This window comes from Manis javanica, chromosome 1, assembly GCF_040802235.1.
Source record: "Manis javanica isolate MJ-LG chromosome 1, MJ_LKY, whole genome shotgun sequence".
In the NCBI taxonomy this organism is placed as follows: Eukaryota; Metazoa; Chordata; class Mammalia; order Pholidota; family Manidae; genus Manis; species Manis javanica.
In genome coordinates, this window is record NC_133156.1 from 77024877 (window position 1) to 77048735 (window position 23859).

General features: G+C 35.0%; 1 protein-coding gene across 21 annotated transcripts in view; it reads left to right on the forward strand.

The window, feature by feature from the left end:
- Positions 1-23859, forward strand: part of ARB2A (ARB2 cotranscriptional regulator A) — a 465105-nt gene that overhangs the window by 27410 nt on the left and 413836 nt on the right. For 15 of the 21 annotated variants that reach the window (XM_073233970.1, XM_037011998.2, XM_037012005.2 and 12 more), the window contains exon 2: positions 20498-20621. The exons of 2 other annotated variants lie outside the window; for them this stretch is intronic. In XM_073233970.1, coding sequence (XP_073090071.1) covers positions 20516-20621 — 106 coding nt within the window. In that variant the 5' untranslated portion in view covers positions 20498-20515. Of the gene's footprint in view, positions 1-12937; positions 13055-20497; positions 20622-23859 lie in introns of all 21 variants that reach the window. 4 more of the 21 variants (XM_073234024.1, XM_073233960.1, XM_073234034.1 and 1 more) reach the window with 2 other exon arrangements.

Sequence of the window (23859 nt, forward strand, 5' to 3'; positions counted from 1 at the left end):
ATGCCATTTAGTATGACTTGTTTATTACTACAATTGTGTAGATACAGTTTGAAAAATGAAGTAAGAATTCAATTTTGTATTAATTATCCTTCCTCTCCATTTCTTGGGAGTGTTACCTGCATTTATAGGCTTTGATTATTTTATAAGCTAATCCTATTTAAGACAACATTTATGAGCGCTTAATAAGTAAGAGATGTCAAAATGAGTAAGACATAGTCCTTATCATGTGAAAAGTGATATGGTCTATATAGAAATGACCATAATATAAAATACAAAGAGCCAAATTTCATGGGTTATTTAATGAAACACACTATTTGAGGAAAATATTTTAGGAGTAATAGTGAATGAGAAAAACCTCAGAGTAGAACTGTTTTCAAGTCTTAAACTTTAAACATAATTTTTAAATTAAGCAGTGAATTTTATTATGAAAAGCATGGAAAAAATTTGTAGCATAATGAAGTAAAATAGTTAAAACTAAAAATAAGAAGAAAAGCTTTCTTCTTTAGAGTCTTAAATTATGCTCATAAAATGTATCTCTCTCAGAGCTCAGCCACCTTTTGTTTTCTCTAAATGTTGGCTTGAAAGGAACTACAGCACAGTTTCAAATGATAGTCATTTATGCGGTAGTAACTTATGGCTGTTGTACTTAATTTCAGCCTTGAAGTATAACACACACTCACCTACAGAATTATGGAGCTATTGGTTACCTTATTTATTAAGATGTCTTACTGCCTAAGATTTGCTTTGAATTTCTGCAAAACATTTGGTTGAGGTTGGTTTTTTTTTCTATCTTTTACATTCTATAACTATAAAACTTTAGTTTTCATTTTATTGTTGGTAATTGAACACATTTAGCATTTTTCCGGTTACTATTTTCTATTCACTTTTGAAGGCATATGAATAGTAGGTATGTTTAAAAATTAAAATATAAATTAAGGACAAATTATTTACTTCATAAAATTTTTTAAAAATTGAAACTATACTCAAAAGTCTTAAAAAGGTGAGTCTCCATGTACATTTAAAATGTGAATAAACTTGTATGTTGGAAACATCTTTGATATAATATGGTATATCATATTTTAGTTGATTGTTAAATTTTTCTGTTCACACAAGTGGCTGAATTATATTATTTCTGTATCTATTGTTACTGATTTATTTTTTAAATCCATTTTTTAGTTTGTGTTCCCTATTCAATAGAATACCATTTCAGATGAATTTCTGTGCTTCTCCAGTGAGTTTATTTCAGAGGTTACTCTACACTTCATTTCTTGCTTTTTCTTCTGAATGGTTCTTATTCAGAAGTGACTGACAGTTTTGTTGGCTCGCTGATTAAATCACAGTAGGATTCTTGAGAAATCAACTCCAAAATAGTGATTGTGCAAAGAGCCATTTTAAAAGTTGTTACTTTTTTGAAATTATTTTAGGACTTTATACCTGGTGTCTGTTGTATAGTATATATAACCACTGGTAAAATGGAAACTGGAATTGTAGAAGAGGTCACTTCTTTGCTCTTCCAGTACAATGAGTCTATGTTTTGAATCTTTAAACTTGCTTTAAATAATATCCTTGTACTTAGTGATCTGTAAAGGCTAGCACTAGAAGCTTGCAGCCGACTTTGGGATCTTTGTAAGGTGTGTATGTGTGTGTGTGTAAAACTGGGCTTACCTCCATAACTATTAAAATATATAAATAGTTTCATTAAAAAACAAAACAAAACCCATTACATGAAAAGCAATGCTGGAAGTTTACAGATTTACCAATAAATGTATAGTTAGAGTTCAGGTAGTTGCTTAGGGACTAAGTGATGTCTGAGGTCTTATAGCATAATCTGTGTATAATATTTCAAATTAACAAAATAAAACCTAAGCATTGGTTCTAATTCTTTGTTAGTCCAGGCAGCTTTATAATTTTCTTACTGCTAATTTGTGTACCAATAAAAGATGGTCGAATCAGCATCTGTTTTTCAGTGAAAGGAAGTTTAACTCTCATGCAGAAAAAGCAGTATTTTCAGCATTTGTCATTTAAACAAATAGAAACGAGTTTAACAAAATGGTATGTTCAGACAAAGCACCAGATAAAATATTTTATGCTTCTTTTATTCTTGTTCTAACAACAAGTCCTCCCTCCAGTGGCTGCTGTTACAGCATTTTCCTTTTTCACCTTATTTTGGAAAAGCAAGGAAAGTTTTTATTTATTTTTTTTCTCAGAATTAAATCCCATTTTTGCATGTGTTAAAAGACTGGCAGATGATCCTCTGTGGGAAATACCTTTGGGTCTGATGAGCCCATCCTTTATTAGTCAAGGGGACAGATTATTCTGAGTTGAATTCTTAGTCCTCATCTTTCATTTTTATGTTGCTTATAACCCCCTTATGCCAACATTTAAGAATTTTAATTGCTTGTATATCTTCAAAGGAAGATTTTACTTCTTATACTTACTGGAGTCAGAATACTAATCAAAGAACAACAATTTAAATGACAGCTGGCATTTTAAGAAGTGAGTAGTTGTGTCTTAAAATATTTTATTATGAAGTTATGGGCCATTATTTTTAATACAGGTTTTAAAAAGCATTTACATTTTATCTTTTTTAATAACGTGCAAAAGATTTTGAGGAAATCAATTTTTATTCAAAATATTAGTTCCATTTCAAAACAGGCAAGGAATCAATTGGGTTTTAGTAATATCATATTTTATTGACATATAAGTGCTCTGAAGTTTGCTCAATGCCTATTTATCTTTTTCCTTGTAACTGCTTCCCTAGGGTTTATTCACTAGCAGGACCCCCCGATTTCTGACTAAATATATGTGACTGGACTTTCAACAATATGTTTAGAGAAATATGCACCAAAGAACAAGTTACAAAAGGCAGTGCTACTAAAATTAGTTATAAAACTCTTTTTTTTGAGTGTTTTTAAAAATTATTTATTTAAAAATATATGTTGATAAATAAAAGATTGTAAGCCACCAGGGCCTGTGTGTGATTATATGTCTATTGTATACTGATTCAAAAGTAGCCACCATATATACATGCTTATGCAAGTTGCGAACTATAATAATATAGTGAGCAGCTGTAAATTCACCACTTAATCCAAGACTCAAAACGCTGCCGATAACATGGATTGACCTGTTTTACCCCATCTCATGCCCCTCTTACCTTCCCAGAGGTAACCACTATTCTGAATTTTGTGGGGTTTTTTTCTCTTAATTTTTCTTACAGTTTTATCACCTAAATTATGGTATCAATAATTGTTTTAGTTTGATTTGTTTTTCACCTCAGTATAAATGGTATTATACTATATATAGTTTTCTGAGTCTTGGTTATTTACTCAATATTATTTCTGGAAAAGGCATGTTTTTGAATGTCATTGTGGTTTCACTTTAACTATATGTCATTCATCTCTATTAATATACTGGAGTATATCGCCCTCCTGTAATTGGAGAACAGCCTTTTTCAGTTGTGGTAGCCAGACCCCTGAAGCTGGCTCCCAGTGACCTTGCTTCCTGATATTCATGCCTTTGTGTAGACCCCTCCTGCACTGAACTGAGTTGCTCCCAGTACCAGCAAATATCCAGGAAGTGATAGGGAGACTTTTGCAGCTTTCCCCTTGTTCTCCTGGCTCTATCTCTGGAGAAAGCCAGGAGCCATGTTGTCATGGTGATATTCAAGCTGACCTGTGAAGAAGCCTATGTGGGGCAGTACTGAGGCTTCTAGCAGCAACCAGTGCCAGTAATTTATCTTTGTGAGTGAGCCACCGCTAGCCCGTCATGCCTTGCATATGGTTGCAGACCCTACCTGTGTATCTTGACTGCAGTGTCATGAACCTGAGTCATAGCCTTTCAGCTGAGCTACTTCCAAATTTCTGATCCACAGAAACTGTGGGAGATAATAAATGTTTATTGTTTTTGGCAACAATGTTTTGAGTTTTGTCAATTACATTATACAACTATAGATAATGAATAAACTGGCCTTTTTGATGATAGGAATATTTTGGGAACATTTTCGTATGTGTCCTTTGATGTACATGTAAAAGACCTAGTAGTGGGTATGAGATTGCTGGGTTGAAAATTCTGAGAATGTGTAACTTAGAAATCTCATGCCAACTTTTCCAAAGTGGTTGTAATAATTTATATTTTGATCAGCAGTAAGAATCTCCATTATACTCTATTCTTTTTAACTTTCGGTATTGCCAGACTTAATTTTTTCTCGTCTAGTGAGTATAAAATAGTATCTATGGTTGTGTTCCCTGCCTCACACCAAAATAGTTTCCTATATTTGCCCTGAAAAAGTTTAAAGTTTTGCTTTTCATGTGTATGCTCTTAATCCATTCAAACTAATTTTCTATGTATATTGTGAGGTAGGTATGTAATTTCATTTTTTACATATTTACTTAGCCAATTGTCCCAATTATTAAAAAGCCCATCCTTTTCCCAGTGATATGTCTGTGTCATCTGTGTCAAATGAATCTGTTATGTGGCTCTGTTTTGGAGTTCCATTCTATTCTGTTGGTCACTTTGTTCCATTACTAAAGATACACTGCCTTAGTTATTATGATACCTAGTAAGACAAGTCTTCCTATCATATGCTTCTTCTTTAGGAGTGTCTTAGCTATTTTGGGCCATTCTTCATGCAAAGAATTTTTTAAATTAGTTTTTTCAAATTCTGTTGGACTTGAGTGGAATTGCATTGACTCCATTACCGATTAGAAGAAAATTGATATCTTCACAGTATTGAGTTTTTCTATCCATGAATATGGTATTTTTCTTCATGTATTTCAGTCTTCTTTAATGTCTTTGAGTAATATTTTATCATTATATGTTTAACATGTTTGTACTGTGTAGGATTTTTTTTCAATAATAAATGGTATCTTAAAAAAACTTTATAAGTGACCATTGCTGTTCTTTATATTACACTTTATTTTTATATATAGATCACTTTAGCCATCTTGCTAAATTCTCTTTTTATTCCTAAAAAATGTACAGAGACTCTTCTTGCTTTTTGATTTTAGAAAATCTTGTTTCTTAGTTCATGTTTCATTGTTGTTGCTATTTTATGTAGTCCTATCATATACAAACAATGATAACATTGTTTCCCTATTTTCATTCTCATACATTTGTATTTGTTTTTCCATATTTTATTATAATGGCTAGAACCTCCAGAAAATGTTGACTAGAAGTGGTATAGTAAAGTGGTCATTAATGATGGCCATTCTTTTCTGATCTCTCACTTTATTTATTAATTAATTATTTATTAAGATATCATTGATACACACTCTTATGAAGGTTTAACATGGAAAACATTGTAGTCACTATATTCACCCATATTATTAAGTCCCCCCCCACACCCCAGTGCAGTCACTCTCCATAGTAAGATACCACAGAGTCACTACTTATCTTCTCTGTGCTACACTGTCTTCCCTGTGACCCCCTGCACACCATGTGTGTCAATTATAATAGGCCTCAATCCCCTTCTCCCTCCGCACCCACTCTCCGCCACTCCTCCCCTTTGGTAACCAGAGTCCCTTTGTGGAGTGTGAGTCTGCTGCTGTTTTGTTCCTTCAGTTTTGCTTTGTTGTTATACTCCACAAATGAGTAAAATCATTTGGTACTTGTCTTTCTCCACCTGGCTTATTTCACTGAGCATAATACCCTCTAGCTGCATCCACGTTCTTGCAAATGGTAGGATTGTTTTCTTCTTATGGCTGAATAATATTCCACTGTGTATATGTATCACATCTTCTTTATCCATTCATCTACTGATGGACACTTAGGTTGCTTCCATTTCTTGGCTATTGTAAATAGTGCTATGATAAACATAGTGGTGCATTTGTCTTTTTGAATCTGGAATCTTGATTTCTTTGGATAAATTCCTGCGAGTGGAATTCCTGGGTCAAATTGTATTTCTATTTTTAGTTTTTTGAGGAACCTCCATATTGCTTTCCACAATGGTTGAACTAATTTATATTCCCACCAGCAGTGTAGGAGGGTTCCTCTTTCTCCACATCCTCACCAGCATTTGTTGTTGCTCATCTTTTGGATGTTGGCCTCCAAACTGGTGTGAGGTGATATCTCATTGTGGTTTTAATTTGCATTTCCCTGATAATTACTGATGAGTGGCATCTTTTTAGATACTTGTTAGCCATCTGAATTTCTTCTTTGGAGAAGGGTCTGTTCAGATCCTCTGCCCATTTTATAATTGGGCTATTTGCTTTATGGGTATCGAGGCATGTTAGTTATTTATATATTTTGGATGTTAACCCCTTATCAGATATTTTATCAGAAAAGTCATTCATGAATATATTTTCCAATACTGTAGGATGCCTTTTTGTTCTACTGATAGTGTCCTTTGCTGTACAGAAGAAGTTTTCAGTTTGATGTAGTCCCATTTGTTCATTTTTGCTTTTGTTTACCTTGCCCAAGGAGATGTGTTCAAGAAAAAATTTTGCCCGGGGATATATGTTCATAAAGAAGTTGCTCATGTTTATGTCCAAGAGATTTTTGCCTATGTTTTCTTCTATGAGTTTTATGGTTTCATGACTTAGATTCAGGTCTTTGATCCATTTAGAGTTTACATTTGTATATGGGGTTAGACAATAATCCAGTTTCATTCTCTTACATGTAGCTGTCCAGTTTTGCCAACAACAGTCGTTAAAAAGGCTGTCATTTCCCCATTGTATATCCATGGCTCCTTTATCATATATTAATTGACCATATATTCTTGGGTTTCTGTCTGGGCTCTCTATTCTGTCCCATTGGTCTATGGGTCTTTTCTTGTGCCAGTACCAAATTGTTTTGATTACTATGGCTTTATAGCAGAGCTTGAAATTGGGTAGAGTTATCCCCACAGTATTATTCTTCCTTTTCAGGATTGCTTTGCCTATTTGGGGTCTTTTATGGTTCCATATGAATTTTGGAACTATTTGTTCTGCTTAGTTGAAGAATGCTGTTGGTATTTTGATAGGGATTACATTGAATCTATAGATTACTTTAGGCAAATGGCCATTTTGACAATATTAAGTCTTCCTATTCATTAGTACAGAATATATTTAATTTATTGGTATCCTCTTTAATTTCTCTCATACAGTTTTCAGGGTATAGGTCTTTCACCTTATTGGTTAGGTTTATTCCTAGGTATTTTATTCTTTTTGATGCAATTGTAAATGGAATTGTTTTCCTCACTTCTCTTTCTGCTAGTTCATTGTTAGCATATAGGAATACAGCAGCTTTTTGTGTATTGATTTTGTATCTGCAACTGTGCTGAATTCAGTTATTAATTCTGGTAGTTTTTAGGTGGATTCTTTGGGGATTTTTATGTACCATATCATGTCATCTGCAAATAGTGACAGTTTAACTTTTTCCTTAGCAATCTGGATGCCTTTTATTTCTTTGTGTTGTCTGATTGCCATGGCTGGAACCTCCCGTACTATGTTGAATAAAAGTGGGGAGAGTGGGCATCCTTGTCTTGTTCCCGATCTTAAAGAAAAAGCTTTCAGCTTCTTGCTGATAAGTATGATGTTGGCTGTGGGTTTGTCACATATGGCCTTTATTATTTTGAGATTCTTGCCCTCTATACCAATTTTTTGAGAGTTTTTGTCATGAATGGATGTTGCATTCTGTTTTTTCAGCATCTGTGGAGATGATCATGTGATTTTTGTCCTTTTTTGTTGATGTATATGATGCTGATAGATTTTCAAATATTGTACCATCCTTGCATCCGTGGAATAAATTCTGCTTGATCATGATGGATCATCTTTTCATGTATTTTTTAATTTAAGTTGCTAATTTTTGTTGAGTATATTTGCATCTATATTCATCAGGGATATTGGTCTTTAATTTTCTTTTTTTTGTGTGCCTTTGCCTGGTTTTGGTATTAGAGTGATGCTGACCTCATAGAATGAATTTGGAAGTATTCCCTCCTCTTCTATTTGTGGAAAACTTTTAGGAGGATGGGTATTGGGGGGGGTGTAAAATTGAGCAATGAAGCCATCTGGTCCAGGAGTTTTGTTCTTAGGTATTTTTTTGATTACCTTTCAATTTCTTTGCTGGTAATTGATCTGTTGAGATTTTCTGTTTCTTTCTGGGTCATCTTCTTGATTTTATTTATTTCTACTCTGATCTTTATTATGTCCCTCCTTCTACTGACTTTGGGCCTCATTTGTCCTTCTTTTTCTAGTTTCATTAATTGTGAGTTTTGACTGTTCATATGGGATTGTTCTTCTTTCCTGAGGTATGCCTGTATTGCAGAATACTTCCTTCTTACCATGGCCTTCACTGCATTCCACAGATTTTGCGGTGTTGAGTTATTGTTTTCATTTGCCTCCATATATTGCTTGATCTCTGTTTTTATTTGGTTATTAATCCATTGATTATTTAGGTACATGTTGTTAATCTTCCATGTGTTTGTGGGCTTTTTTGTTTTCCTTCCATAATTTATTTCTAGGTTTGTACCTTTGTGGTCTGAAAAGCTGGTTGGTACAATTTCAGTCCTTCTGAATTTACTGTTGTTCTTTTTGTGGCCTGTTTTTGAAAATGTTCCATGTGCACTTGAGAAGAATGTGTATCATGCTGCTTTTGAGTGGAGTGTTCTGTAGATGTCTGTTAGGTCCATCTGTTCTAATGTGCTTTTCAGTGCCTCTGTTTCCTTACTTATTTTCTGGCTGTTTGATCTGTCCTTTGGAGTGAGTGGTGTGTTGAAATCTCCTAAAATGAATGCATTGCATTCTAATTCCCCCTTTAATTCTGTTAGTATTTACTTCAGATATGTAGGTGCTTCTTTGTTGGATGCATAGATATTTATAATGGTCATATCCTTTTGTTGGACTGACCCCTTTATCATTATGTAATGTTCTTCTTTGTCTCCCCTTTCTTTTGAAGTTTATTTTGTATGATATAGGTAGTGCACCCCCTGCTTTATTCTCCCTATTGTTTGCATGAAATATCTTTTTCCATCCCCTCACTTTTAATCTTTGTATGTCTTTGGGTTTGAAGTGAGTCTCCTGTAGGGAGCATATAGATGGGTGTAGTTTTTTAATCCATTCAGTGACTCTCTTTTGACTGGTGCATTCAGACCATTTACATTTAGGATGATTATCAATAAATATGTACTTAATGGCACTGCAGGCTTTGGGTTCGTGGTTACCAGAGGTTCAAGGGTAACTTCTTTACTGTATAACAATCTAACTTAACTCACTTAGTATACTATTTCAAACACAATGTAAAGGTTCTTTTTTTAAGTCCTTTTTCTTCTTCCTCCATTCTCTATTTATTAGGTATCATATTCTGAACTCTTTGTGCATCCCTTGACTGACTTTGAGGGTCAATGATTTAATTTTGAATTTGCTTAATAATTAATTGGTCTACTTCCTTTATTGTGGCTTTATTTTCTCTGGTAACAGCTCTTTAGCCTTAGGAGCACTTCCATCTATAGCAGTCCCTCAAAATACACTGTAAAGACTGTATGTAGGAGGTAAATTTCCTCAACTTTTACTTATCTGGAAATTATTTACTCCCTCCTTCAAATTTAAGTGATAATATTGCTGGGTAGAGTATTCTTGTTTTGAGTCCCTTCTGTGTCATTGCATTAAATATATCATGGCACTCCCTTCTGGCCTGTAAGGTTTTTGTTGAGAAGTGTGATGATAGCCTGATGGGTTTTCCTTTGTATTTGATGTTTTTTCTATCTCTGGCTGCTTTTAATAGTTGGTCCTTATCCTTGATCTTTGCCATTTTTATTATATGTCTTGGTGTTGTCTTCCTTGGGTCCTTTATGTTGGTAGATCTGGGCACCTCCATGGCCTGAGAGCCTATTTCCTTCCCCAGATTGAGGTATTTTTCAGCAATTATTTCCTCAAGGAGATTTTCTATCCCTTTTTCTCTCTCTTCTTCTGGTACCCCTATAATGCAAATATTTTTCCATTTGGATTGGTTTCACAGTTGTCTCAATATTCTTTTATTCCTAGAGATCCTTTTTTATCTCTGTCCCTTAGCTTCTTTGTGTTCCTGTTCTCTAATTACTGTTTCTTTTACCATCTTCTATACTTCATCTAATCTGCTTTTAAATCCCTCCAGTGTGTGTTTCATTTTAGAAACTGTATTTTTCAAAGTTTCTGTGTCTTTCTTGAATTCCTCCTGAGGTCTTGAATATTTTCCTGTAGCTCTGTGAGCATGTTTCTGATTTTTATTTTGAAACCCTTTTCTGGAAGATTGGTGAGTTCAGTTTCACTTGGTCCTCCTTCTGGTGTTTCTGGGATTTGCGTTTGTACCAGGTTCTTTTGACGTTTCATAGTTGTAATAATAACTTGGTGTAGGTGGCGCCCTCCAGTGCCCAGAAGCTCTACTGTCTGGTGCTGCTTGGGCCCTGAAGCAATGCTGGGGGTCCCAGGCAAGTGGTGCTGTTGCCTGCTGAGAGGTAAGAGCTCTTTCCTGCTTCCCGTCTGCAGTGCCTGCCTCCACTGCCAGGACCAGTGACCTGAATGCACAGGGAGGAGTCTCTATGCTATGCCCTTGTAGCTCCCATACACAGGCCACCCTCTGGCTGGCCTCAGGCGATGGAGGGGGCAGCAGTTTTGTGAGCTGGTGCCAGCCAAGAGGAAGAAGCTGCATGCTACATATCGTGGGGCGGTGGGGGGGGGGGGCGCCTTGGAGCTATGTTGTCAGCCAGGGGTATGGAGCACCTGAAGCTCCTGAAAGTTCCCGACCTGCTGGGCTGAGTATCCTAGGACATTTGTATCCACCTTTCCTTTCTCCTGAGCAGCAAGCTTTGTGCTCTCTTTGCCCTTTAGCAGCCCTCTTGCTGCTGGGAAATCTCTCAGAGTGCCCTCCTTGCTTTTGTCCCGGAGCACCCAGTTATGGGTACCTGTTCTCCACTAGCAGCTGGAATCTCAGTCTCTCCAAGTATTCTGCCTATCTTAGCCTTCAAACCCCACTAGTCTCCAGAACACCATGTAATGTAGGTTTGTGATCCCAGAGCAGTTCTCCAGGGCCGGGAGTTCACCAGTCCTAGGCCTCCACCCCTCCCCACTCCATTTCTCTTCCTCCTGCACATCAGTTGGGGTGGAGGAAGGGCTTGGGTCATGCTGGATTGAGGCTTTCATTACCCTGTTCAGTGAGGTCTGTTCTTTTCCCCAGATGTAGGCAGTCTGGCACAGCCTTCTTTTCTGTTGCTCTTTCAGGATTAATTGTATTTGGTATATTTTCATTTAATATGTGGTTTTGGGAGATGGTTTCTGTTTCACCTCTCACACTGTCATCTCTAAGCCAATCTCCTCTGGTATCTCATTTTAAAGGGAATGTTTTTAATATAGTACCATGGAGATAAATTTTTTGGAGAGTGGGTTCTTTTTTTGAACCCTCTATCATGTTAAGGATGTTCCTTTTTATTCCTGGTTTTCTATGACATCTATTCGAAAAATGTATGGAATTTTATCAAATCCTTTTTCTGTATATATTAATTTTAGTTTTCTTTCCTTATGTAAATTTACTGAGTGGCATTTGTAGGTGTTCTAATGTGTGGTAACCTACTTTTTAAATTTAGTTATCCTCAGCAGGAGGACCCCTCGGGGCTTAGCTATATGATGTTGGAAGTAAATCTAGTTGTAAAATTGACTCTCATGATGATAGGAAGGGATTCTACCACTTTGTACTTATGTAGACAATAGTAATGTGAGCCACCTGGCATAAATAAGCAAAGGTCTAATAACATAAATTGCTTAACATTCCTTAAAGTGTCCTTTTGCTGACAACTTCTGTACTGTAGAGTTAATTTCCTGTAATTAATAGTGTGGCTAAGTGATGGTTATCTGTTTTTGGGGAAAAACATTTTGTAGATGCCAGGAGGGTTCAAAGCTCCTTGATTTTGGAATGAGAGAATTTTGATGCCTCAAATCCTTTGTTAATTTAGGCAAGTTATGAATTGTGTGTATTGTTTTTCTGAATAAAGTAAATAACCACTGTAACTAATATGGAAGTTTAAAATGGTAACTTGAAGTTTCAGATTCCTAATTCTCTTTTTTTAAGATCAGATATTTGTAGTATCATAGCAATATAGAGCCACCCTAATCTTTCTGAGTTCATACCAGGATGTGGGCATTGTTGAAATATGGTACAACCATGAAATTCTAGACAGTACTATCACTTCATAAAGAACTGGGAAATTCTAGAAGCCAAAACAAACAAACAAAGATCCATTCAGAAGGCACTTGAATGATAACATTCCCAGTTGTTAACACATTAGGTAAAGTCAGACTTTACAGAGATTTTCCCCTTGTATAAACAAGGAGTGCACTGTCAGTAGACATTGGATATGGGTGGTACTTAAATGCCTTAATTTGCAGTACAGTGTGGTCTCCACAAAGCTTCACATTGCCATTAAACTTTATTGCTGGTGTTATTAGTTTAGTTTACTGGACTTAAGAGTAAAATACTTGATTATATGCTCAGGTTTTCTATGGCAAATAATACATTGATAACTTTAAAGAAAGTTAGTACAAAGTATGGCATCGGTTGTGATAATAGTAATAAAGTAGTTATTACCAAATTTCAATCATTGTTAGAAACTGGGTAAAATTGGGGTGCTATTAGAGGTATGTGGCCAAGGAATTAACTAAATCATGACCAAACTGTATCAGTGTTTCTGACCAGATTCTCATTGAAAGATGTTTGCAGGGGACAGTGATAGTTCAGGGAGGCAAGTTACCATTGACAGAGAACCCTCAATGCACAGAACTGAACAAGGTAGACTAGAGCACTATGATTTACAAAATTTTAATATATAGTGTTCACCTCTTATACTTAGGAAATAAAGTGCTTGCCCAAATGTCTAGATAGAGCAGGCCTAGATGGTTGCCAGCCTGGCTGTGGTGGGAAAGATGGTAGAGACATTTGAAGAGGGAGGTTCTTTATGTCAGTCTGCCTTAAGTCATTTATTACTCCTTTTTCACAGGAGGACAAAAGAAGCATGAGTGAGATGGTCAAGCACCCCCTCTTTTGAAACTTTGCCTTGACCTTTGGCATTATAGCTGTAGAGAAGAGCTGGAGAGAGAAAGCCAGTTAATACACAGTAAGGAATACTACTCCAATGCAGACCTCTTTTGGACTATTGGAATCATCCCTTTAAAAAAAACCATGTGCGCATTAACAGTTACTCCTCACCCCTCTCCCAAAATCCATCAGTTTACTTGCTATTTTTATGGGTTTGCCTATTCTGGACATTTCATATAATGGGAATTATACAATACGTGATTTTTTATAACTGGCATCTTCTACTAGCATTATGTTTTCAAGGTCATTCATGTTGTAGTGTGTGTCAATACTTCATTCCTCTTTTATTAATGACTGATATTCCATTGTATAGCTATACCACGATTTGCTTATCCAGTTGTCTCTTGATAGATATTTAAGTATTTTCTACTCCCTGGCAATTATGAATAATGATTCTATGAACAAATTACTGTGTATTATTTGTGTATAAGTTTTGTTGTGGGCATGTGTTTCCATTTCTTGTGGGTATTGCTGGGTTATATGGTAAATCTATGTTTAACGTTTTGAAGAACTGCCAAACTGTTTTCTAAAGTGACTGTACCATTTAAATTACCACTGACATTGTATAAAATTTCCAATTTCTCCACTGTCTCACCAATATTTGTTATTGTCTATCTTGTTTATGGTAACCATGCTGTGGGATATGGATCGGTATCTTATTTTGGTTTTGATTTCTATTTTCCTAATGACAAATGAAATTAAACATATCTTTTTGGTACTTTCTGATCATTTATTTATCTTCTTTGGAGAAATGTGTATTTATAGCCTTTGTCCATTTTTTAAATTAAGGTGTCCTTTATATATTGTGGCTACATTTTATGTCTTAACATCAGAAATTTTTTTGTTTAACTTTCAGTAAAAACATTTAGAAAAGTACATTGTCACAACTTGGGTTTTTCAGATGTAGATACTGAGGCAGTGTTTGGAGTGCAAGATACTTATTAGAGGTGAACGCTTGTTGAAAAAAAAGGAACACAGGATTGGTCAGAGGAAGAAATTGAATGTAATATAAACCTGACAATACCTGAAGGCAAGCTCTGGAGTTGTCCTGCATCAAGCTAAAGTGGCTGGGCCTTCATATTCCCAGTTGGATTAGTCAGTGAATGAGTGTTGATCTTTGAAAGGCTTGACTTGAGTGGGCAACTCTGCATCTGAGGAAGACTGAAGTGGTGAACAGCTGGAGGCTGTTTGCTGACTGCACTCCTTGCTGCTGAGCAGCAAGTTTCCCTTGAAGGGTTGTCTGGGGGATTCACCTTAGTGTCTGGAAATTATTTACTCCCTCCTTCATGTGCATATCATATGTCAATATCTAGGTTGAACTTTGAGATCATAAAGTTTAGGAGAGATACTAGTAAGAGTGTTTATGGAATGAGAAAATTTGTTGCGGGTTTTGCAAATATGCTATTACTGCTCTATGATGGTATTGGCTACTTTGAAATCTTATGAAGATAGTGTCTGCTTGTTCAGTTTTGCCTGGAGTTATATATATTTTAGTACTGTTTTATTGTTTATGTTTACCATAGAATTATATTCTCTTAAGAGAGAATATAGCTTATTCTTAATATAGCTTATATAACATGTATATTTCACCCATGTAAAAGAGGCTACTGTTTGGTTAATATGTTCTATTTTCTAAGATTTTAAGCATATCTTCCTTTTGAGAATTGTTTTGTCCTTGGCCATCACTCTGCTATGTCTGCTATATATGATGAAAACTTCATAAAAACTACTTAAATTACTTTTTCTTTTGGGGACTTCAGTACTGAGAATCGTCTTAACCCTGGTTTAATCTCTTAGCTTCAGTTTTAGTATTACCTTGAAGATATTAAAAATATTTTCATTCTAGCATTGTTGAGTTTTGTCTTTTTGCATGTCAAAAAACAATGTGAAATCTAACCAGATGACTCTCAGTTTTGGAACCAGTTAAAAAGACACAGTAGTTATAACTATATTACTTTCTGCTAAAATATTTTTATTTGATATTCCTAGACTGTGAGGAATGATGCGGAGTAATTTTTATCAGTCTTAATTCTGAATGGCAAACAAAATAAATTGAAACTATTTTGGCTGACAGCTTTTGTCTATAACTACCTCCAAACTAATTTGCCCAGACTCCAAATTGTAATACTTGCTGATATAAACTTGTACACGAGAGTGAAAAACATTCTATAGGATAAAGAAACTGAAATTGTTTCTCTTGTTGAAGTTGAGTAGTTTGACTCCACTAGCATGGTAGAGTAGAAGGAGCTCATAACTAGAAGTCAGAAGACAAGAGTTAGAATCCCAACCACCTCTGGGATACCTTAGCCAGGTTACTTAGCTTCTGAAAGCCCAGGATGCCTCATCTCTGTAAAATGCAGGTATGTTAACTCTACTTACCACTGCCTTTTGTGCTGATAACTTAATGGGTATGAAAGGACTTAGACTTTGTGACTGGTGAGTGATTTAGGAGATCATTGGAACCGTGTTCTTTGGACAGAACCTTAAGTTAAATGAAGGAACTCACATACTTAACATTTTCCAGACATACATCTTAATAGAATTAGAAAAGAATATAAACAAATTATATTAAAAAGTTCATATAAATTCCATTAAATTATCTTCAGTGTAGTCTTAGTCTTGGAAACCCAAGTGAACTCAACAGGTATTTATTGTGAGGCTTTATTATTTGTTCTTAGAATTCATCTGCATGATGCATATCAAAAGTTTCTCATTCTGTAAACTGGATTGATTTGGATTCTTTCTTGGGTTTGAGCACAAATTAGTTGGAATTTGTCTCAGTTATTTCTGATATTGTGAGAATACTAATATTTATAAAGGAATTTATAGTTTGCAAAATATTTTTGTATACATTCTTTCATATAATCTTCATAATTGCCCCATGAAGGGAAGTGTTCTTATTTTCTTTGTTATTCCCATCACTTAAGTTAGAGAAGTTGTGGACTTTCTCAAGGTCACTCAGCTCCTAGGTGGTGGAATTGAGAGTAAAGACCTGGAATTCTCATTCTAGCCTACTATATCACATTGCTTGGGAAAATAAGTAATTATTTTAGATAGGTTTGAATTGGAACCAGGTATTCCTAGTCTGAGCTAAACCTTGATCCAAACGTAGATTGCATTCTCTGTAGAAGCTGCCATATCGAGAGCATGAAAAGCCCGTATGACCCTGCCTTATCTTCCATGTTTTCTCCAGTCGATGCTCTTGTTCTCCAGCCTCTTTCCAGTGCTCGTGTATCTGTGTATACACACACACTCCAACATATACATTTTTCACACTGCAGCTTCCAGACTGTAAGCTGTCCAGGATTATTAAGGACTAAGCTTTTCTGATGTAACTTCTGAATAACATGGATATTTTCACTGTAATTTGGGTGGGTCTTTTGTTTCCTCGCAAATCTGGCTTACTATACTTCCTTACCAATTCACTTAACTGTACTTTTGATTGCAAGTAGGCTATTGTGAGCTGACTTTCCAGAGCCTGACTTAGTGAGCCATAGATACTTTAAGACCAAACCAGCTTCAAGAGTTCCAGAGAATTAACACAATTTTGTCTTGTGATATATTTTGTATTTTCATCACTGCATTGAGAATGTGATGTGGAAAGTCCTACTCTTGCTAAGTCTTCTGTATCTAGTTCCTATTTAATACCTTCCTAAAAGCAGACAGACATAGAAAACTAAGACTTCTGTGTATGTTTCTGTGCATTTTATGAGTGTTCCTGCCGTATTTAGAGCAAACAGAGCAACTAAAGAATATTCTACTGTTTCATGTTTTGAAATGCTGACTAGATAAAGATTACACATGACAAGTTATTTATAGCTTTATTTATACATACTGGATTCTCTGTTGGAATCATAGCAGGGAAGAAGATATGATAATTGCTTTGTGTAGTTCACAGAATGAAATCGCAAACTGAGATGTTTTGAATCTAGTTTATACTGCAACCATTTCTAGGAAACCATATTTAAACAGCAGTGGTTATCTTGAAGTATACAACATGTCAACTATGTCCCAGTTCACATCAGTAAAAATCTTCCACCACTTTATTCCCTATAACCTAACCTCCATCAGATAATGCTAAATAAACTATGTTGAGTGCACATATTAATATATATCAAATGTTTCAAACCGCTTGCTGGCTGCATTTTCAGTACTGTTTATCTGTGGTCATGCAGGTTATAACTGAATTTTTATTAGGAAAACTAAATTGAGAATTTATAATGTTCCTGATTTAGCTTCACCAGCTGTGCCACAGCTATAGAAAATAACTTGAGAGGGTAAAAATCTAACAGTAGATAAGAGAGCAACAGACAAATTGCTTTTGCTTCATGCTTACCTGCTTTGCATCTGCTGCTAGAAGGTTTAGGGCTACAGATAGTTATTAGTAATCTCCTAATTTATATGTCATTACTTCAGTGAATTGTGATATATATTTTGTTGTCTCGTATAAATTAAAAATATGATTGTTGATTAATATTTAATCTTTGGAAGTTTTAAATGATTCTTTAAAATGTGAATTTTCTTTTCCCTCAATATTTCACTTGTTTATTTGAAAATTTGAGAAGTATCATTGAGCTCCAAATGTGCCAGACACAGTACTAGGGGCAGACATGATACCTGTGCTCATAGACGTAAAAATCTAAAGGGGGAATGTGTTATTAAACATTGTATTTGAGTTTTTTTTCAAGCTTTGTTGAGATGTAATTGATATATAACAGTATGTAAGTTTAAGATGTAAGCTTATGATGATTTGACATACGTGTATATTGCAAAATGATGACCACAAGGTCAGTTAACTTATCCATCACCTCACAGTTATCTTTGTGTGTGTGTGGTGAGAACTTTTAAGATGTACTCTCTTAGCAACTTTCAAGTATATAATACAGTATTTTTAACTGTAGCCATCATGCTGTGCATTAGATCCACAGAACTTTAAAATATGAATCTTGAAAATGACTCTAATACCAAAAATATTTTATAATTTTACCTTTGTTAAACAATAACAGTGAAATAATCATATAAATTGTTTTGTTTAGAAATGAATTTGGGGCCAGTGAAAAATAACCTAACAGTTTGTATTCATAAGAAATACTGAATTGGCTGAGAGATGGAATGAAAAAATGCAAGAAGTCCTCTGTAGATAGTTATTTTAGTTGTGGAATTATTAGTAAAGAGCACTGTGCAGAGTCTTTCATTATGAACATTTCTCTTTAATTTCTGCTGCAGGATAGTGTATAATGGGGCTGCTGGTAAAACTTGTACAGACTTGTAGGAACTTGACAGATTAGAGTAATTCCTACATATAAATAGATAGCCCTTATAAATATTGCTTTTTTTATAATAGTGTTGTAATTATCAGTCTAGATCTTATATAGTTTATTTGTGGCTAATTTGGCAGTTTGATTTGGTAGCTAGAGAATAAGTCCCCAACTGGGCCATGGCCATATCTGTTTTACTCATCTTTTTACCCTGGTATCTTGCATACTGCCCACCATATATAGACTAGGATATGTTTCTTGAAAGAATATAGACACATTTTATTCTTGCAGAATTACCTATTCACAGAAGAAAAATAACAACCACTACTATGCTCAGTGAAAATGCTTTCCTAGTCAAAAATATTCTCATATTCTGGTTGATAGCAATGATCAGCTATACACACCTTCTGTAATAGCAGTTCTCAACCACTATTATATGAACTACCTTTTATAAATGAGGAAACTAAAGATTTTGGATATTAAGTGACTTGTCCCTGGCCCAGAGTTATTATTAAGTGTTGAAGCTAGGATACATTTACAGCAATTAAAAAATATAAGCTTACATATGTTGAACACTCATTAAATGTTTTCCTCACTATAACACCATGAGGAAGGCATGATTATCATTTGCATTTTATAAATGTGACAGATGAGGACAGGGAAGGTAAATAATTTGCCAAGGGCACATGGGTAGTGATAGAGCCAGAAGGCCCTTCCTTTTGTAGTATCCCACCTATAGCTAGAACTGAGAAAGGGGCAGCATTGATTTATAACCATTTGTAACATTCATAGTTTAAAAATATTATTATTATTATTTTTTTGAGAGAGCATCTCTTATATTTATTGATCAAATGGTTATTAACAGTTAACAACAATGAAATTCTGTACAGGGGACTGAATGCACAATCATTAATCCACCCTAAGCCTAATTCTCATCAATCTCGGATCTTCTGAAGCACAATGAACAAGTTCTTACATGGTGTACAAATTCTTACATAGTGAATAAGTTCTTACATGGTGAACAGTACAAGGGCAGTCATCACAGAAACTTTCGGTTTTGATCACGCATTATAAACAATCAGGTCAAATATGAATATTTGTTTGATTTTTATACTTGATTTGTATGTGAATCCCACATTTATCCCTTATTATTATTGTTATTATTATTATTATTATTATTATTATTATAAAAATATTATTTTCAGTATCAGGTTTTTAAAGTATTTTATGCTACACTCTGCTGATTATGAAAATGCCTCAGTTTTTAAAGATAGTTATAAAATGTACCTCTGAATGGAAACTAAAGTCTGCTTTGTGGGTAGCAATTCGATTAGGTTCCTGAATTGGAGGAATATTCAGTCATGTTTTATTATTGTCATGACTGTAGGTCTTAAAAAATAATTTAGTTAACAGTTATGGATTGACTAAATTAGTTTAATGTTTTTTTCTGGTGTGTTATCCTTTCTTCTTTTTAAACTTTAGAAATAGTGGGTTTTGTACTGTTCATGGGCACCTGGGGAAAAGCCACCTATTTATAACTTAAGTGCCTTCCCTTTGGCCAAAGTAGAGCAGAATTAGATTTTAATACATAATTTTGTATTATGATTGTTTACTAGAGAGGCATTTATAGAGTATGGCTTCCAGACATTGAATTTGACATAGTGTCATTTTTAAAAGGGCTAATTTTTTCCCTTAAAGTTGTACTTTGAATTCCAGTAGAGGTAATTTATAGCTGCTTTATGTATTTATGTCTTTTTCTCCGGACTGTCTGTATGTTCCAGGAGGAATACATTCTGATATAAATGGCATATGCTCACTGTTTATTTTAAAAGAAATTTCAAGTTTTTGAAATTACTTGGAGATTTTTTTTTAGATTAGGTATTAGAGAACTAAAATAGTAAGTTAGCTAAATTCAATTCAGCATCATTAGGTATCTGTATAAGATATTGTTTGGTGACATGAGAGATATAAAGATGACAAACACTTGAAACCTTTATCCTTGGGCTTGTAATCTGTTAGCTGACCCAGACAAATACATAAATAACTATAATGTAAGGCAGGCTATGATAAGTACTATGGTATAACTATCGACAAAGTTCAGTGGAAAATGAGGATAGATTAATCCCAACTGGGAGGAACTCGCAAGTTGTCATGGAGTAGGTAGGACTGAGTAGAGCTTAATTTATTGCTTTCATTCATTCTAGACTGTCTTCTGAAGATTGATGTCTATTTCCTTGAGTTCTTTAATTTTGTTGCCAATTTGGATAAGCATGGCACAAATCCTGCAGGGAGGTCCAGATGAAAAAGAAAAGACTACAGCACTGAAAGGTACATGCTTAATTTGCTTTTTCAGGGTATTTTCATTGTACCTGATAAAGGTATAGGAATATTTAGGTGACATTCCATTCATTTCAATTCTAAAACAAGAATATCAGTACTTTCACTATTTGTAGTTACATGTATCCATCACAGCAGCTATCTTAGGCTCTAAGATGTTGTACATACTCAAAAAAAAAAATCATAGTCATGTGATTTTACAGCTGTAAGAATTCCTAAAGCTTTTCTGATTCAAAGTCATATATTAAATGGTAAAACTAACACAATTGGTTTCTCGAGTCAAGATTGGAGTCCTTACCATAATTTTGTTGATTGGAATGTCACATTAGGTTCAGGTAATAATCTGCCTATATTCTATCTTTGTGGCATTGGCATTAGGGATATTTTATGAGAGACCCTCCATGTTAACCCTTCAGAAGGAATCTGTCTTAGACATCTTCAGGAATTTTGAGTTCTAGACTTTTTAAAAAATCTACCATCTAAAATAATTTTACTCCTAATATAAGTACCCATTATTGAACTGTAAGATTTCTTCATTATCATATATTTCAGTCTGTCTAGTGACTTGCCCAATATCAGATTAAGTAACTTGTGCAGGGTCTCAAACAGTTACTTTTTTACATGTTGGAAAAAATCATATGGGTTTTATAAATGTTGAGATGCCAGCTATGCCAGATGATAAGAGTCTTCTTTACTTGATTCAGTGTAGAGTCTGTCTAGTCTTCAAGATGTTTTGTAGGAAGTTCCCCTGCTGAATATGTGCCAGATGTACCATCTTGGTTACCATCTTGGCTACAGCCACTTTTCTGAATGTCCACCTATGGTCTACCCTGCTGTGCCAGGCTGAATAATAAAGATACATCAATACTCTCCCCTACCACCTTATGTCATCTCTTTTCATGGAAGCCTAATGCATATATAGTATAGAGTGGCCAGTTTTTTAGCTCCAGTTGCTTTGCTTTGTCCCTCCTTTTAGAGCTAATGACCTTTAAAGGTGGTGGTGTAAGTAGCCCTTACCTAAAAAAATGGAAAATGGCTGAGAGCATTATTGTTTCCTCATAATGTGAAGAGATAATGATGTCGTGGATTCGGGTGGTAGCAGAGGGGATGATGAAGAATGGACAGATTCTGGTTATGTTTGGAAGGAAGAGATGACATTATTTGCTATGATTAGACAGGGATGTTAGAGAAGAAGCTAAGATAATTTTGGAGGTTCTTGTCTTAAGTAACTAATATAGGCACTGTTAATTAGATTTAAAAAAAAATGAAAAGTAGGTTGAGGTGATGGTAGTGAAAAGCAAGAGTTAGGTTTTAGACATATTAAATATTAACCTGAGATGCTGCCTAAACATGAGGGTGGAGAAGTTGAGTGGAGTTTGGGAGAACATTTAAGTCAGAGCTAAAAGTTTGAGGAATCATTAGCATAAAGATAATACATAGAGTCATGGTCCCAATTGAGATCATCAGGGATATCAGTCTAGCTGGAAAAGAGAAGATATCTGAAGATTGAGCCCTGGAGTATCTGAACTTTAGGGTAAGGAAGATGAGGAAGAACCAGGAAGAGAAGCAGAAAATGAATTTCTAGTAAGGTAGGTGGGAACCAGGAGCAAGAGAGAGATCCTGAAGGCCAAAGGAATAATGTAAGAGTAATTAATTTAGTCATGATGATGTGTCAGGTTAGGTGAGGACTGAACATTTACTTTTTTTTTTTCAAGCTCAACAGCAGTTTATTGTCACATATACTCACATATGTGACATGAGTCATATATACTCACAACCCAGGATATTTCCCTGACTAATAGTAATATTAAGCAAAATTTTCATGTCCTTACTGACCATTTATGTATCTTCTTTTAGGAATGGGCTGTTCAAGTAGCTGGGCTAATTTTTTTAAATTATGTATTATATATTCGATTATTTATTTGCATTAATACAGACTCATGAGATTAATTCATAGGTTTAATCTATAGAATAACATTTTCATATTGTTTCCGAAATTGTTCTAGCTTTGGTCATTATAAATTCCTTTATGTTGGCTCATGAGTCCTTTTTTTTTTTTTTGATATCATTAATGTACAATTACTTGAACAACATTATGGTTACTAGACTCCCCATTATCAAGCCCCCCCATACCCCATTACTGTCACTGTCCATCAGCATAGTAAAGTGCTATAGAATCATTACTTGTCTTCTCTGTATATACTGCCTTTCCCATGTCCCCCGCTCCCTACATTATGTGTGCTAATCATAATGCCCCATTTTCCCCCTTATCTCTCCGTTCCCACCCACCCTCCCCAGTCCCTTTCCTTTGGTAACTGTTAGTCCATTCTTGGGTTCTGTGGGTCTGCTGCTGTTTTGTTCCTTCAGTTTTTGTTTAGTTGTTATACTCCACAGATAAGTGAAATCATTTGATACTTGTCTTTCTCTGCCCAGCTTATTTCACTGAGCATAATACCCTCTAGCTTCATCCATGTTGTTGCAAATGGTAGAATTTGTTTTCTTCTTATGACTGAATAATATTCCATTGTGTATATGTACCACATCTTCTTCATCCATTCATCTACTGATGGACACTTAGGTTGCTTCCATTTCTTGGCTCTTGTAAGTAGTGCAGCAATAAACATTGAGGTGCATATGTCTTTTTGAAACTGGGCTCCTGCATTCTTAGAGTTAATTCCTAGGAGTGGAATTCCTGGATCAAATGGTATTTCTATTTTTAGTTTTTTGAGGAACCTCCATACTGTTTTCCACAATGGTTGAACTAGTTTACATTCCCACTAGTAGTGTAGGAGGGTTCCCCTTTCTTCACATCCTCGCCAGCATTTGTTGTTGTTTGTCTTTTGGATGTTGGACATCCTAAATGGTGTGAAGTGATATCTCTTTGTCGTTTTAATTTGCATTTCTCTGATGTGATCATTTACTTTTAAATTTGATAGTATAGGAGTCAATAATGATCATAATAAAGTGCTGTTTTAGTGAATTGATGGAAATTAAAACTATACTGGAGAACTTACATAGAGAATGGGAAGAGAGGTGTTGGAGACACCTCTGTAGACAACTCTGTGGAAGGTTACTGCATGCTTGTGTGCTGCTTGATGAGCATACTCAGAATGACGGCTATTAAGGAGATAGGGCAAGGAGTATGTTTCCATCTAAATCGTCTTGCTGTGTTTACACCAAGGTAGCTTTTGTGCATCTTTAGCCTTATTTGATAATGTGAGAATTTAAT